This window comes from Charadrius vociferus, unplaced genomic scaffold, assembly GCF_000708025.1.
Source record: "Charadrius vociferus isolate BGI_N301 unplaced genomic scaffold, ASM70802v2 scaffold337, whole genome shotgun sequence".
Taxonomy (NCBI): domain Eukaryota; kingdom Metazoa; phylum Chordata; class Aves; order Charadriiformes; family Charadriidae; genus Charadrius; species Charadrius vociferus.
The window spans coordinates 724,353-739,524 of NW_009649049.1; the positions used below are offsets into that span (position 1 = coordinate 724,353).

At 38.9% G+C, this 15,172-nt stretch overlaps 1 protein-coding gene across 1 annotated transcript in view; it reads right to left on the bottom strand.

Annotated features, from left to right (window-relative positions):
- Positions 1 to 4,415: 4,415 nt before the first annotated feature.
- The window catches only part of TTBK2 (tau tubulin kinase 2), a 77,507-nt gene continuing 66,750 nt past the window's right edge, over positions 4,416 to 15,172 (bottom strand). Inside the window, exons 13-14 of the mRNA XM_009887970.1 lie at positions 5,871 to 7,144; positions 4,416 to 4,884 (exon numbers count right to left, since the gene is read on the bottom strand). Coding sequence (XP_009886272.1) covers positions 4,416 to 4,884; positions 5,871 to 7,144 — 1,743 coding nt within the window. The remainder of the gene's footprint in view (positions 4,885 to 5,870; positions 7,145 to 15,172) is intronic.

The window sequence follows — 15,172 nt, forward strand, 5'->3', positions numbered from 1 at the left end:
CTCATTCTGGCAAATGCATTCCAGTAAACAGGATGCAATAGCTGAGACTGTTCCTATCTATATGTATATACACACATATGTATGTATGTATATCTGTTTCTATATAATATACAGTATCTATATAAGTGTATATATAGATACACTTATGTACAAATGCATATTTATATATATAAAATCAAAATTGTGTGTTTTCGCAGCTAAAGTTAACACCATAATACTACAAATTGTAAATGACACAGCTCTTGCAAGCCTTTTTCAGATGGAAAATCTTCCAAGCTATTTTTAAATATAAAGGACCAGATCCTCCCCTTTACATCAAGACTGTTTAGTGAGGTATGCGAGAAAGCTTGATCTCAAACATGCAGACTTCAAGGCAAGAATATGTCCAGATTTCCCAAGACAGGACGTGGCTGGTGGCTATAAGGAACGCCCCGTGTCACTCCCCAGGGGTTTGCCTCCTGAATAATCGTATATAACTAGCAGTTAAGACATCATATTGCTCCTGCCTTTGAGCAGTGAAATTTTCTATGCTAGCCCATCCTGCTTAAGTAGTAGATAGTGCCTAGCATCACACAACTTGCCAGTGTTGCTCTACTGTACTGCACCTTCTATTACTTTTAACAGGGTTTTACTTAAGTAGTAATTGGCATTTGTCATTAATAATGAGGTTTATTAATATTACTATAGATTTTTGAGGTTGCAACTTAGATTCATTATACCATGCAATATTGCAGCACGAAAGTCTGTGTGAAATGTTCGGTCTATTCAAGTTCTATTTTCGTTAAAAGGCTTCATGCCTCAATTTCTCTAAAAAAAAAAATAAAATGCTCCAAAGTGCTGGCCACAACACGGGAAACACCATAAAGAGGAAATGCGTGTGCAGCATCTGCATCGGCTACATGTCATGGCTCCATTGTACTGCCCTCCAAAGAAACGGAGGGTTGAAGAGGACAAAGCACAGCTCCTTCAGTGCTATTGTCTCCCAGCTAAAATCCCTGTGTAAGCTGCTGCATGCTATGCAGAATAACTATAACCGTTTTGTACAATGGAGAAAGATCTTCCCTGTCCCTGACGATTTGTTGCAGATAACCCTCCATAAACCATTCATTCACACTCTGCACAAGGGCGACGCGTGTGTACATTGGTGGTTTTATGCAGAGTCAGTTGCATATTCAAATATTTAAGCTTACAGTGTTTTTGATGATTATACAGGCCCTCTAGAACTATTAAGCTAATATTTATGTATGAGTTGATCAGCTGACCTTTACCTAACTACATTAACCGATTGCTACATTAGACTATAATAAGCAATTCTGTAAACTTTTTTGGGGAGGGTATAAAGCAATAAAAAAACCCCAGAAGAGCAGGTAGTTCAAGATACGTTATTCACAATCACTCCCCTATTCATATCTTCATGATATTCTCACTAGATCCAGTTGAATCCACAGTAAAAAGCAACTGGGGATATACAATCATTTTACCTTTTCCTGCACGGAAAGAAGCCTGCATCATCAATCGCGAATGATATCTCTTTCTCCCTTTTGGCATAGTTTACTATTTTTACATTGGCAAGTAGTTCAAGTACAAGTGAATTTCTACAGCATTGATTTATTTTACATAGTAATGTGCAACAATGGACAAGTCTGTACTTTGAAGACAGCACAAAAAATCCTTAGGTGTTATATTCTTTCTCACCTGTAAAGCAATTACCTGTTTCTGGATGCTGCTACACTGGAGAGAAAATACAAACACCTCAGCTTCAGCATTTCAGGCAAGGATGCATAAAGTTGGTACCTCTTAAAACTGACCGTGTTAATGTAGGAATAAGCTTACAAGACCATAATAAGTGCTTTTCAGAAATAAGGGAGAGGAGAGGAAAAATTATCATAGGTTGCCACACCACTTTAACAAATAATTCCAGCAGTGCCCCGGGCAAAAGTATCACAACAGGACTTTACGCTATACCGTAAGGAGACATGAGGAAAACAGGAAGGAAAAGATGGAATTTGTTGTTGTCACATTCATCTGTTAGGTATTCATTGACTGTCACTGCTCCTATATGACTAACATTCATAACAATTAAGAACTCACATTATGAAATGAGTAACCACAAGCCCTATTTGTAATAAAAAATAAAAATAGCTTTGAGTCTCTGTTCTTGTTCCATATGCAAATGCACACACAAAATTATAAAGAAAAAAAAGCAAGCTGCAAGACAAAACATTGGCTGGTTGAGAAATCAGCAGTCCTTCAATCTTGTACCAAGGTATAAAGGCTATTAGAATTTGTGCATTCCAGAAACTTTTTGGGGGAAATAGAAGATGTAATGCCAAAAGTATTCAGGAACTAACAGAAAGGGAACTGTATTATTTGTGGTCCATAAATTACAAATGAAAAATGAGAATGAGTTTATATAAGCATATACATATATGTATATATAAATATTTATATTATATAATTTACCATGAGGACATGCAATTATCGGTATAGCACCTATTATACAATATAATACAAAGGAATAGGACTTTCCAATGGTACAATTTCTTCAGAAAAAGCAGGTATACCCTACCTATTGCATTCATCTGTAGTGCTTGAAACCTGAATGAAATTAAGGTTCCACACTGTGCTACATTACGTATGGGAAACAATATACATATTCATAGTAAGAAAAGGGGAAAAAAAATCAACATAGTCTGACAAAGCAAGTGAAATTCAGTGCAGCTCCAGGGCAGCTTTAATGCAGCATTAGAATGTGTTAGCTCAGAGACAAAATATTCCCTTTTTAATCCAAAGGTATTCATTTGGCAGAGGTTAAATAAAAAAGCACAGATGCTGGCTGGAGAGGCATATGACTACAGCAAGCAGATCAGTAACTGACAAGTCTCCTGTGCATCCAGCGTCCCCACAAGAGCAATGGTTAGGGAGAGCTGGCTGCATCTTTTTCTCAGGCTTGCGTTCTTGTGTGTTACTATTCTGACTCACTATTCTCTTCTGAATATAGCAAAAGGTGCTGTACCGTTATGTTCCCTACAGAGATCCTGTAGAGCACAAGAGATTATTAAATAACTACCAAACAAAGTTGGAAGAATTAGACACCATAGGCTTTACTGACAGACAATGAAGCTTGGCCATCAAAAAAACATTTGAGCAAAAGAATGACAAGAATCCAACATAAAAATATCTCAGATTGCTTCCTGTGTGTTTTGCTTTGATGACTAATATTCTTATCCAGATTTTGTAAGGGCATTGAGTGTATTTCTGTCACCTATAACCTCCCAAGTTCACAAAGCAATCTCCTCACCTCTGTTTCATCTTTCATGTTTTTATAAAACAAATGACCAAAAAAAGCAAATCTTGGTTGGCAATAGTCTCTGCACAGTGAGATCAGTGGTTTAAGTGATCCATAACTAATGGAAAAACAAAAGCCAGCAATAACAAGGGTTCTTTTTGCAGCTGAGTTAAGGGGGGAAAAAGGTACTTCTATTTTCTAACTTATTTTCTAACTTACATTGCAATTTACTGTAAATCTGCAACATTCGGTGAAGTGCAGATGTCTCCCCCTTTCTCGCATTTCCTAGACAGGAGTGCTTTTCCAAATTCTACCAAACACGGTTTGAAGAACCTCACTATGATTCCCAAATAAGTGTATGACATAGAACTGAGAGTTAGCTTCTTGGATCCTAATTAGTACTAAACAAATTTCTAAAGAATATAGCTAGGAAAACACCTTGGCAAATATTAATATTAATTTTTTAAATGTCATCAGTGTCAAGAAGGGGCAAGGTGCATGATACTTCCTTAGGTAAAAAATCTGTGCCATGGTAGACAGGGGACAAGATGAGCACTGAATGACTCAGAGATGTGTGCAGCTCAAAATGGAAGAGACTTATAAGGTAGAAATACCATCATCTTCTAAATTGTGTGCTTTTTTTGAAACTGCAAAGACATGCTTGCGCAGTACCAGTCTCCCACATGGTGACGTCATTTGGGGAATAACCGTTTCAGGTTTTCTTACATACTCAAGGAGTATGTAAGGCCTTAAATAATTAGGCCAAATCTTCTAGCTAGGTAAACTAAAACCATAGAAATAAATACCCTTTTAAAACACTCACCTTAAGAGATATTTTTTACTCTAAATACATTGCACCTCTTTGACTACCTAGTCATTCTTACCCCGACCTCTACTTCCCCTCTCACGGATCTGCTTGCTGCCTGCTCTTAGGCAATGCCTGGCCATGTATTTACACAGTATGCTTTCTCATGAATAGTTTATGATGCTTACTTTCTTTAAAAAGCGCAGATTCAACACCATTTTTTTAATATACTTTTTTTGATTATTTTTTTAAGTACACAGTACACAGACACAACATGCATCAGATTTAGGAGGAGGCTTTATACCTGTCAAGGCCCAGTTCCTATCTGCTAAGCTTAGCGGTTGATTTGCTCTTTCCTGTGGGAGTCTTAGTGTTTGGGGAATGGTGGAAGGAACTGCCAGATCCTTTCAGGCCATTCTTGCTTGGTTTGTTGCAGCAGTGCTCTTGTTGGCAGGATCTCCTAGAAGACGAGGAGCCTGAATGGCTAGGAGGTGATTTACTCCTCCCAAGATGTGGGGATGAACTCCTCTGATCGTGATGGGGTCTCCCAGCCCGGGACGGAGAAGAACTGGCAGTACGGGGTAAAGAAGAGCTCCTAGGGGAGGCACTGGGACTGCGTCGGGGGATGACAGGGCTTTTGGGTGGTGTTTTTGGACTATGTGGAGATCCTGGACTCTTACACTGGGTAGAACTCCTTGGCCTTTGAGATCCATTCTGTAGGATTTGAGCCAGACGAGAGATAAGATCCGAGTCTGAGCTGCTACTCCCTAGGACTCTGTATCTGCGTAACCTTAAGAAGAAACAAAGAAAGATTATTTCTCTTCCCACCTATTCACTAAAGTTCACATAGAAACACAGAATCACTGGAAACTAGGGATGAGCTTACATTTCAGAACAAACACCTGGAGCTGAACTTTCCTATAAGGTAGAGGTGTTTGGATCTAGGCTTTGGCTTCTGTATTGTTCAAATCAACACAGTATTTATATTTGCATAAACTCACTCACATAAACAGCCTAAGTGCTTACAAGATAACTGAAATTTCCTGGTGGTGCTGGAAGAAGTGCACTGAAGAGCAGTGCTTATCACCTCTCTTTTGGAGGGGTACATCTATTCCTGCACACCATCAATACATTCCTATACACAATTTTAGGGATGACAAGGCACACCCCAAATCCTTCAGAGGATTTCACACTACTGTATCAAAATTCTCCTTTTCTGATAACATAGGCACTGAAAAAACTAGATCATGGTTGTCTGTATATAGAATTGGCAAAGGGGGGCTTCTAGAATTTACTCTGCCCTCCTTTAATTAGTTGTTTTTACATTATCTAAGCATAGCTAACTAACTCAATACTAATGGCTGGAATCTCCAAACCCGAATACTTAAAATGTCTACAATAAGAACAGTTTAATTTTCAAAGGGGCTGGATACAACAGATCCTGTTGATTTTTCTAGGTTTGTGAATAATCAACAGTGCCAGAAAAGTGACCCCACTTTAAAAAAAATGTGTACAGATTTAGTTATAGATCGACAGGTTTCAAAATATGGAATACACATCTCTTGATTTAATGGTGAAGCAGGTTCATTCTTGTGTAACAGCCTCTCCTCATTCATTCTCCAACAAAGTAAGATTTCTCAGAGAACTGAAGCCCAGCATTCAAAAAAAAATAGTTGAAGGATGGAACTTCTACAGGATTACGTACTGCGTAGTAACTGCAGTCTAGCTCAAATCCATTTTCAACCTGAAAACATATTTCTATTTTCTTTGCATTACCTAGCTTCTACCCCAGGTCTAGTAGGCGGTTTTCCTGGTGGAGGCCGAGGAAGGAACTGAGCTGAACTTGAACTGGTGACTTGATCAGTGGTCGCCCAGGACACTGGCCTTGGAATCTTGCTTTTTCTGGACTGAGGGCTGCTTGGAGATAAAGAGCTATCTTCTGTCTGCTTGCTGAAATGAGAGTCCAGTGTCAACCTCGAAAATGAGGATAAGACATCATCCTCAGAGAATTGTACTGGAGCAGCAGCCATTTTTTCTTCCAGTGACTTATCAGAGGCACTTGAGAGGTCACCAAGGAAAGATTTGAGCTGTCTCTTTTCCATAAGTAGTCTGACCAAGTCTGTCTGATGGGCCTTTTTTAGAAGAAGCTTTTCCTTTGCTGAAACAGGAGAAGAGGACTCTGACGTTGAGTCTATCTCTTGTGCTAAAACTGGAATTCGGCTCTGCCTGAATACAAAAGGAGATTTAACTAAGTCCTTCTTAGATCGATGAGAATTCTCATTTTCTGAAATGCAGTGGAATAACTCGCCATTTCTGGGAGCATTTTTCTCTTTTTTGTCCTCCTGGTGCAAAAAAGTAGTAAGGGCCACTTGGTGGCATTTCAAGTCTTGGATATGGACTTCTTCTTTATTAGAATGAAAACCGTTTTCCTGAACTGGTGCTGCTTTGCTTGCCTGTCTATTAACATATGGTTTGCTGAGTCTTGAGGGAGAAAATTCTGATGGTTTAGGTGCTATTGACTTCAGAACCTCATCTTGATTTGGCACCAAACAGGTGGGCCTTGGCTTTGATTCTTCAGCAGCTTCAGTATTCGTTAGAGGTTCTTCCTCTGCAGATTTTGAGTTTCCTGGCAAAGAAGAATTCTGTTCTTTGCTTAGCATTTCAATGGCATCCTCAGAAACCACTGGAAGCTTTTCTTCCTCAGCCTCCTCTACAGGAATATTTTCAAGTTCTTTCTCTTCCTGTATCCCACTATTTTCTTCAGGTAGGTCCTTCTGGCCACAGTCCAGGATGTTGACACATTCTTTGACAAGTTCTTCCCTGTCAAGCACCTCTTGGCTGATATTTAGTACCAAATCTGGTCTGCTGGCACTAGCTGGAAGTGCATCTTCTGTCACAACCAAACCTGGCAAACTTTCCTTTGGAGAGGAAAGCTCCATGGTGTGTTCCATAGACTGAGCATCCTGCTCTCTTTTCTCTAGCTGGTGGCCATAATGAAAGCTCTCCGAAGCAGACTGTGTGGATGTCACTGAAGGTCTGGGTATTGTTATCTGCATTGAAAAATTAGAGAAGGAAAAGGTGAGAAACTCAGGAATGTTATACAGATAACATTCTTTAAATAGCATTTTTGATTCCATGTCTTCAAGACACATTATATAATGATTCCTATGAATCACAGTGTTCAAATAACACCTAACTTCATAATTTACATCTAGATAATTAGAAAAAAACCCAACCACTATCATCCCAAGACATAAATGTGTAACAGGTAAAAACAAACATAATCTCAGTGGAAAATATTGCAGTTACCAAGTAACCCTCCTGGAAATGAGATCCAGCCTAACAGGTAGGCTTTTTATTTATTTTACATTAGTTTGAATACTCTTACAGTAAGTTGTATATAAACGTAAAATATTTAACAAGTACACAACAATATTTTTAGACAAGTACATAAGACAAAGAACACAGTGAGGTCCAGATTCAGGAATGGACTTAACTTTCAACTTAGGCAGAATTTAGATACTTTCTTAATGAAACAATTAATAAAAAACTTTGTTTGCCTAATTAAATATATCCATAGCCATAATACCAACATTTTTGTCCAGAAAAAATTTCCTGAATAGCCAAATTGTAGCTATTACCTTCTCTATAGAAGCTTATGCCTTGTTTTAACTAAGCAACCTGGTTAGCACATTTCCTTACCTAAGGTTGTTAAGAGATTCACAAACTAAATATTCACACATCTAAATCCCCTAACGGGTCTAAGCCAATGGATAAATTTTAAGCACTCCTAAAACCTATATATAGTATTGAGTCAGAGTCCCTTTGAAAAACAGTTGGTTATGATGAGTGCTGCCTCTAGCACACAGCTTAATTGTTAGAGCACATGTCCAGGAAATGGGAAACCTCCACTCATATCTTTCCCCACCTGAGGGACATAAGCCCACTTCCCCCAGTACCCATTAAGTATGGACAAAACCAGAATGGAGCTGCTTCTCACCTTCCCCATTGAAGTGAGGCCACTGCACGGACAGAAATGCAAGCGTCACAAGGTCAGAGGGTGAGAAAGCACACACAAAAGTGAGAGGAGTTGGCCAAGGGAGGAAGGCATTGTCCTGTGGAGTCCCAGATTTTGGTTTATACATATTGGATCGAGTCATTTGGGATAAACAGTAAAAAAATCAAGGGGCTACCCTTGCATCTTTCTCTACATGGACAGAGAATTCAGCTCCTTTTTTCCTTGTATTCTTTAGCCTCATGAATCTGACGCAGTTTAAGTGTGCAATATTGAACAGAAAGTGGAAGACTGGAGTCTGGGTTTGGACATAAAGACTTTCTTGATGCACTGATGGTAGAAGAGACAACTAGTGGTAGCCTTTTTCCAGTGTTGCCAGGATTCTGCTATGTTACAAGGCAGATTTCACTTGACCTTGTTGCAGAAATTATACACGCTGCTGAGCTTAATGGGCCTTTGCAAGAGCTAGTACATTGAGTAGCTACTGGCTGGTAGAAACAAAGCTCATCTGTCAGGACCTGTAACAATTTATACTGTGTACTCAAACTTTAGAAATGCAGAACAACTCTCCAAAATAAGAAATGGGAACTGACAGTGAAGGAGGTATAGTCAGATTTCCTATGAAAGCATAATAGCTTCATTGAAATTCTTGCAGATTTTTTTTTTCTCATTTTCTTCATAGTCCTTTATAACGAAATCCATCATTATGGGTGCACGATTACCCCATGAAACACAAACATTCAACTGATATTATAAACAGTTCACTAGAACAAAAAATATGAAACACCAATCACAGTCATAAAGCTGAATTAAGAGAGGACACTTATGTTCAAGAAATTATTTCTATACTATAAAATGTATTCTAAACCACTCTAATTTACCTAATGCAGTTTCTGGACCTTAACCTAAAAAATGTGGAATCGTATTTTTGAGAAATTTGCAATAAAATTTGGAGAAAAAGATTAGCTGTCAGGCTACAGGAAGTGGTATTTTTCACTCGGGGTGGGGGGGTGGAATTGGCAGGAATGTAAGATAATTGAACTCCTATTTTCCCAAATAGACCTAAGCTGTCTGTAGCATCTTCCCCAAGTTGAGATTTATTGAAATAGTGGTGGGGGGGAACAACCAAACAAAAAAAACACTGAGACCTGCAGCAAGAGGCTACTTTTTGACTCCCTCATAATTTATTTTCAAGTTCAGGCCAATACAGTCCCTTCATGTTTGCTGAATTAAAATGGCAGATTGAGAAACAAACTGAAGTTACTTAGTTTTGGCAAAACAGTCCTCCTCATCTCTTCTTACTCTCAGTCTGGGTTCTTTCCTCTGCAAGGAACACTACTTCCCTTTTGAGTTAGAGAAGCCTTTCTTACTTCAAAAGCTTTCTTGTGAGAGAATCCAAGCACATCAGTTCAGCTACAGAAAGAACAGAGGAAGCAGATTTTTTTTTAAAAGTACCTTTCCATGAATAGGTCAATTAATGCCTAAATCTTGAGTGTTAAATAAAAATAGTGTAGCAAGAACTCTACATACAAAGGAAAAGGAATAAAACTAGAGAAAAAAATAAGAAAAAAGGTCTCAGAAACAGGGTAGCTATTCCATAGGTTTCCATACATCTCTAGGAAGTCGCTCTGAGGCAACAAATCTCCAGGTATCATACACTGAAGGACTTGCTTTCATATGACAGAGGAACATATTTCGGCCCATCACAAAAATCATCAGATCTCTTAGAAATTCTCAACTACAAGCTGGGTAAAAGTGGGTTCAAGAAATTTTAATGCAATATTGTGCTTGGAATAGCAGGTTCAGATTTTGGAGAGATCACTTGGCTATTTGCTGTCCATTCAGATCTGTCTCCAGCTTGCTTCAATACCTTGTTTTCCAGGGCTGCAGATGGAGTCTCCAAAGTAAGGAAATCTGGTAAAATACTTCCTTTTCCAAGCTTTTCAGTTGATGAGCTAGTCTGGTTGCCAATTCAAATAACCCGGGAATCAAAAAACACAGAGTTGTCTTCCACATATCTGAAGAAAGATGGCTTCCCTTAGAATAGAATGTTTCTGGTATCCTCTTAATTTTCAGAGGTAAGACAACCTTCGTTATTTGCTTTCAGGAGGATATTTACCTTCTTGGTGCATTTCCAGGAGGGCTGCAATTGCATTTAAATCCTCCTTTGCTCAAATATGTTTACATGGAAACTTCTCCTTGTGACCTGTCTCTCATATGTCGATTCTTTGTTAGGTGAAACCAACTCTGATCTGAAATCTGTTTACATTTTTCAACAGACTTTACAGCCTTTGCCACGTCTGGAGAGAGAATTTCCTAGTCTTTCAGGCCTATCTTGGCCAATCCAGATTTAACCCTTACATCCAAGAAACAGAAGAGTAAGCTTGTTGAACAACCTACAGTAGAACAGGCAGGAGCTAAATGTGAAAGAAAGTAATTGAACAAGTGGAGGAAAGAAAAGGATACTGGATGACTAAGTATCAAAGACTCAGTATTACTGAGTAGTTCACAGTTTCAGAAATGGCTTTTTTGAACACATACATCACTTTCTTGATTTGTGTTCAGCAACAAACAAAATTTTGTTTTCTCAGATGGTCAATAAACCTCTTATTAGTATTCTCAAAGCACAAGAATTAAATTATATCCCTGTTGGGCTTGACATTTCACCTATATGTGCAAGAAATTTAAATGAGTAATCATACAGAAGTGCCTCTCACGCAAGGGTTGCTACAACTTCGGGTGCAGCTTTAAGAGAGAAACAAAAGAGCAAGGCACATTTTTTAAAAATCTGGGAATGTGTATGAGAAAACAGAACTTGTTAGAACTGAATCCTGTTAAATCATAGAAAGGTTTGGGTTGGAAGGGACTTTAAAGATCATCTAGTTCCAACCTCCCTGCCATGGACAGGGATACAAATGCTTTCATTTGGAAGAACTTGGATGTAATAGTCAATTATTGAAGAAATGGAAGAAGCTTGTAGACAATCCTCCTAAGGCTCCTTATAAGATTTCTTTGGGTAAAGCATCAGCTTGTTTACAAGGCTGGCAACTACAGATAACTTCGTGATTCACACTATGCAGGATTCTAAGTAAAAAGATAGGAGGAAATCTTGAATCCCTTAAAACAATTTAAGATATATATATATATATGATCCTGTAGCCTTAATTATCCCATAAATAGTCTCCTCACTCTCTTGTTTGTGAAACCTTGCAAGACAGAAGTCATAATCAAGGACTCTGAGGAGGGCTGATCCTGAGACATGCAAAATACACCAATTCAGATTATCATTTAGTCTAATGCAGGATGACAGAAATCTCAAGGTTGTTCAATACGTATCTAGTTACAAAACAAATAATACATGGCCTAATACATAAAATTAAAAAAACCCATCACAATCATAAATAATCCTCATACTTTCTTTTCTTCTGCCACTAATTAAAATCTTATCCTATGAGGTTTCTATTGCTAATCAGTAAAACACTGAACCTGAGGAACAAAGATTACAATGTGATGTGGGCAATTCATCTAAGAAGCAAAATGTGGGGAACAGAATTTAAAATGCTGCCTCTCAGCTCACTACGATAATCAGTTTATAACACTATCTACCCAATTATCGTGAATCCCATACTCCAATAGAAGTTACGTGATACAGCAGATTACTGAAAATGGCTGAGACAATATATGGAACAATGAATTTGAAGTTGTCCTTTCACTCCAAAATATTTGAATGAAATTATTACCACCACGATCTTGAATTCTTTGGCCTCCTCTAAATAATGTCTTAATTCCTTCCTGATTTCTCAAATTAGCACTTGACTGAGATGAGAAGTTAGCCTGCATTTTCTTCAAGAAACTTTACAAGATGGTGAGTGGGATGTTAAGAAGGAAAAAGAGCAAAACAACAACAACACAAATATCTCTTGGACATCCTTTATGACATCTGACAAACTTTCCTCCCTTTAAACCTTTGACAGGCTGCAATAGCAAGTGATATGCTTGGGTGAAATCCTCTGTGAACGTGTACAACAAATTGCAGAGGAGTGAAATACTGAGTTTTGGTCTACAAAATTGCTAAGTCAGAAAGATCTAAAGGTGTGACTATGGATTATTGTACAGTACCAGCAGGTAAATATCTGACCTCTCAGCAATAGCTTCTTCCCTCCACTCGTGCTGTCTGCTACTTCTGCAAGCACATCAAGTGCTGTCAGGACTTCAGCCCTCTTCAAAACATGGTGTACAGATCTGTTGTTCAGCTGATCCTGTCGTTATTTGTAACTGCTCACATTAATAAGCCATTACCATATTACTTGGCATTCTGAAGACACTTTACCTAATCAGTTTACTCTTCAGAACTTCTTTCCTACCTTAGTAAAGTTTGTGTATCTATGAGAACAAACCTCGTGTACCTTTTCTCTTTTTCCTGCTTATCTTTTACATCTATCGTTAGCTCTATCGCCTACCAGGAATTTGACCAATGTTAGTATGAGTCTGCAACTTCTGCGATACCAAACAACCTCTCTGAATCTTTCCAGTTCACCAGCTTCCTCTTACTTCATGAGTTTATCTTTACTTATGTCACTTAATTTCTATTTCCTTGCACAACTAAATGCCTCTGCAAAGAAATGTGGACTGCTGTTTGTATGAAAGCGCAAAGGGTATGTTAGTGCACTGTCCTGTAATTTACTGCTAGCGTCACTCTCACGTGAATAAACCACTACTAAGCTTACATCTCTGTAGACAACTCACCTAGCTTACTGTTCAGAACAGCCCGCCTACTTTTCAAAATCCTCCCTGCTTACTACTATAATGCCTGCTGACTTTTTAGAGTCTTATCCTTTGTATCCCTTACATTCCCTTCCCAGATTCAATTCACAGCAGGGAAGAAGTTAGATATAATTAATTACAGATTTAGTAAACTACATTGGCTATTTCTACAGATAGACTAATACGGGGATAAACAGGAGACACATATGGCTGTAATTCATGGTGTTATGGAACATAAGACCAGAGGTGATTGTAAGTTTTGATACTGAATCTCTTTCAACAGCCCCATAGATATGGTACTGCAAGCATTGCAGGCTTGTAGGAACTGGCGGTCCCAAAGATACTACTTTCTGTTGTTAAAAATTCACACATGACAGGCCCTAATCCTAAACTCAAGAGAAGTAACATATGAAGGCTTACTTTTATCTATCTGAAAAGAGGAGCATGTTGCTCTTCACAGCTCTCAAGATATATTCTTTCTGCTATTCTGTAATGCTAATTTTTGCATCAATTCATATGGAGGCTGCAAGAAATGGGAAGAGGATGGAATACAGATGCAGAGCTGTGAATGTACAAGACAACTGTGTTTTCATATTCTCTAATCTGATAGGTATCTTTTGGGGATAAAGAACATACAGATCTGTGTGTACAGTCTTTCTTTAAGGTTCAATTTCAGTATTCTTTAAAGGTCTTTCCTTTTCAGTTATTTCTATGCCATTTACCAGGTAAAAGAAGATTTTTTTGTTCTAACATAAACCCATACCCTCGAACATCCAACAGGGCAAATACTGATTGCTCTAAAAGCAGTATCTTTAATTGCTTTTAGAGAATGACTGTCATTGTAATAAGTAGCTAATTAGTTTGGTAACACGACTAAAACAAGTACCCATTTAATTTAAAACAACTTCTATATAACACATAAACCAATTGAAGAATATTCTTGAAATTTACTTGTATTGGAGAACTGGGAAGCAGTGGTGCTTACAGACTATTACTTCATAAGACTCACACAATACTCCCGTCATATACTCCTATTAAAAATGGGCCGGTATTGTAAAATTTTTCTTGAGTTCCACAGAGATAATCTTTTTCTAACAAAGCAAGCATGAATTTGCCTTAATGCACAGTTCAGAAATGTGAAAAAATGACAAGTCTCACATTTCACCTTCCCATCTCATGCTATTATTTCATTCTTTACAGAAACTGAATTCCTACCTTACCATGGTGATTTTCTAAACTCACAAAAGATCTAAAGATGAAGAACTATTTTCAGAAGCTTGGCCACTTGCAGACTTTTTCCTCTGAAAAGCTATAAACTACTGATTCCATGAGGATTGTGGTTTTAGTAACAAAGCCAGTGAGTTCACATCACATTTTAAGTAGCACAATATATTCACAGAATCACAGAATGGTCAGGGTTGGAAGGGACCTCTGGAGATTATCTAGTCCAACCCCCCTGCCAGAGAAGGGTCACCTACAGCAAGTTGCAGAGGATGGAGTCCAGGTGGGTTTTGAATGTCTCCACAGCGGGAGACTCCACAACCTCACTGGGCAGCCTGTTCCAGTGCTCTGCCACCCTCAAAGTAAAGAAGTTCCTCCTCATGTTAAGATGGAACTTCCTATATTCAAGTTTGTGCCCGTTACCTCTTGATCTATCACTGGGCACCACTGAAAAAGGACTGTTCCCATCCCCCTGGCACTAATAAGATCCCCCCTCAGTCTTCTCTTCTCTGAAGACCAAAGTCCCTCAGCCTTTCCTCATAAGAGAGATGTTCTAATCCCCTAATCATCTTTGTAGCCCTTTGCTGGACCCTCTCTAGTAGTTCCCTGTCCTTCTTGAACTGGGGAGCCCAGAACTGGACACAATACTCCAGATGTGGCTCACCAGGGCAGAGTAGAGGGGAGGGATGACCTCCCTCGACCTTCTGGCCACACTCGTCTTGATGCACCCCAGGATGCCATTCAAGGTTTCTCCTGCCCAACTCTCCAGCCTGTCCAGGTCACACTGTAAGGTGGCACAGCCTTCCAGCGTGTCAGCCACTCCTTCCAGTTTTCTGTCATCAGCAAACTTGCTGATGGTACACTCTATCCCTTCATCCAGGTGATTGATGAAGATATCGAACAGGACTGGACCCAGTACTGACCCCTGAGGGCCACCACTCATTACTGACCAGACTACTGACTAGACTCTGCACCACTAACCACAACCCTCTGAGCTCTATCTGTAAGCCAGTTCTCAATCCACCCCACTGTCCATTCATCTAAGCCACACTTCCTAAGCTTTCCTGTGAGGATGATG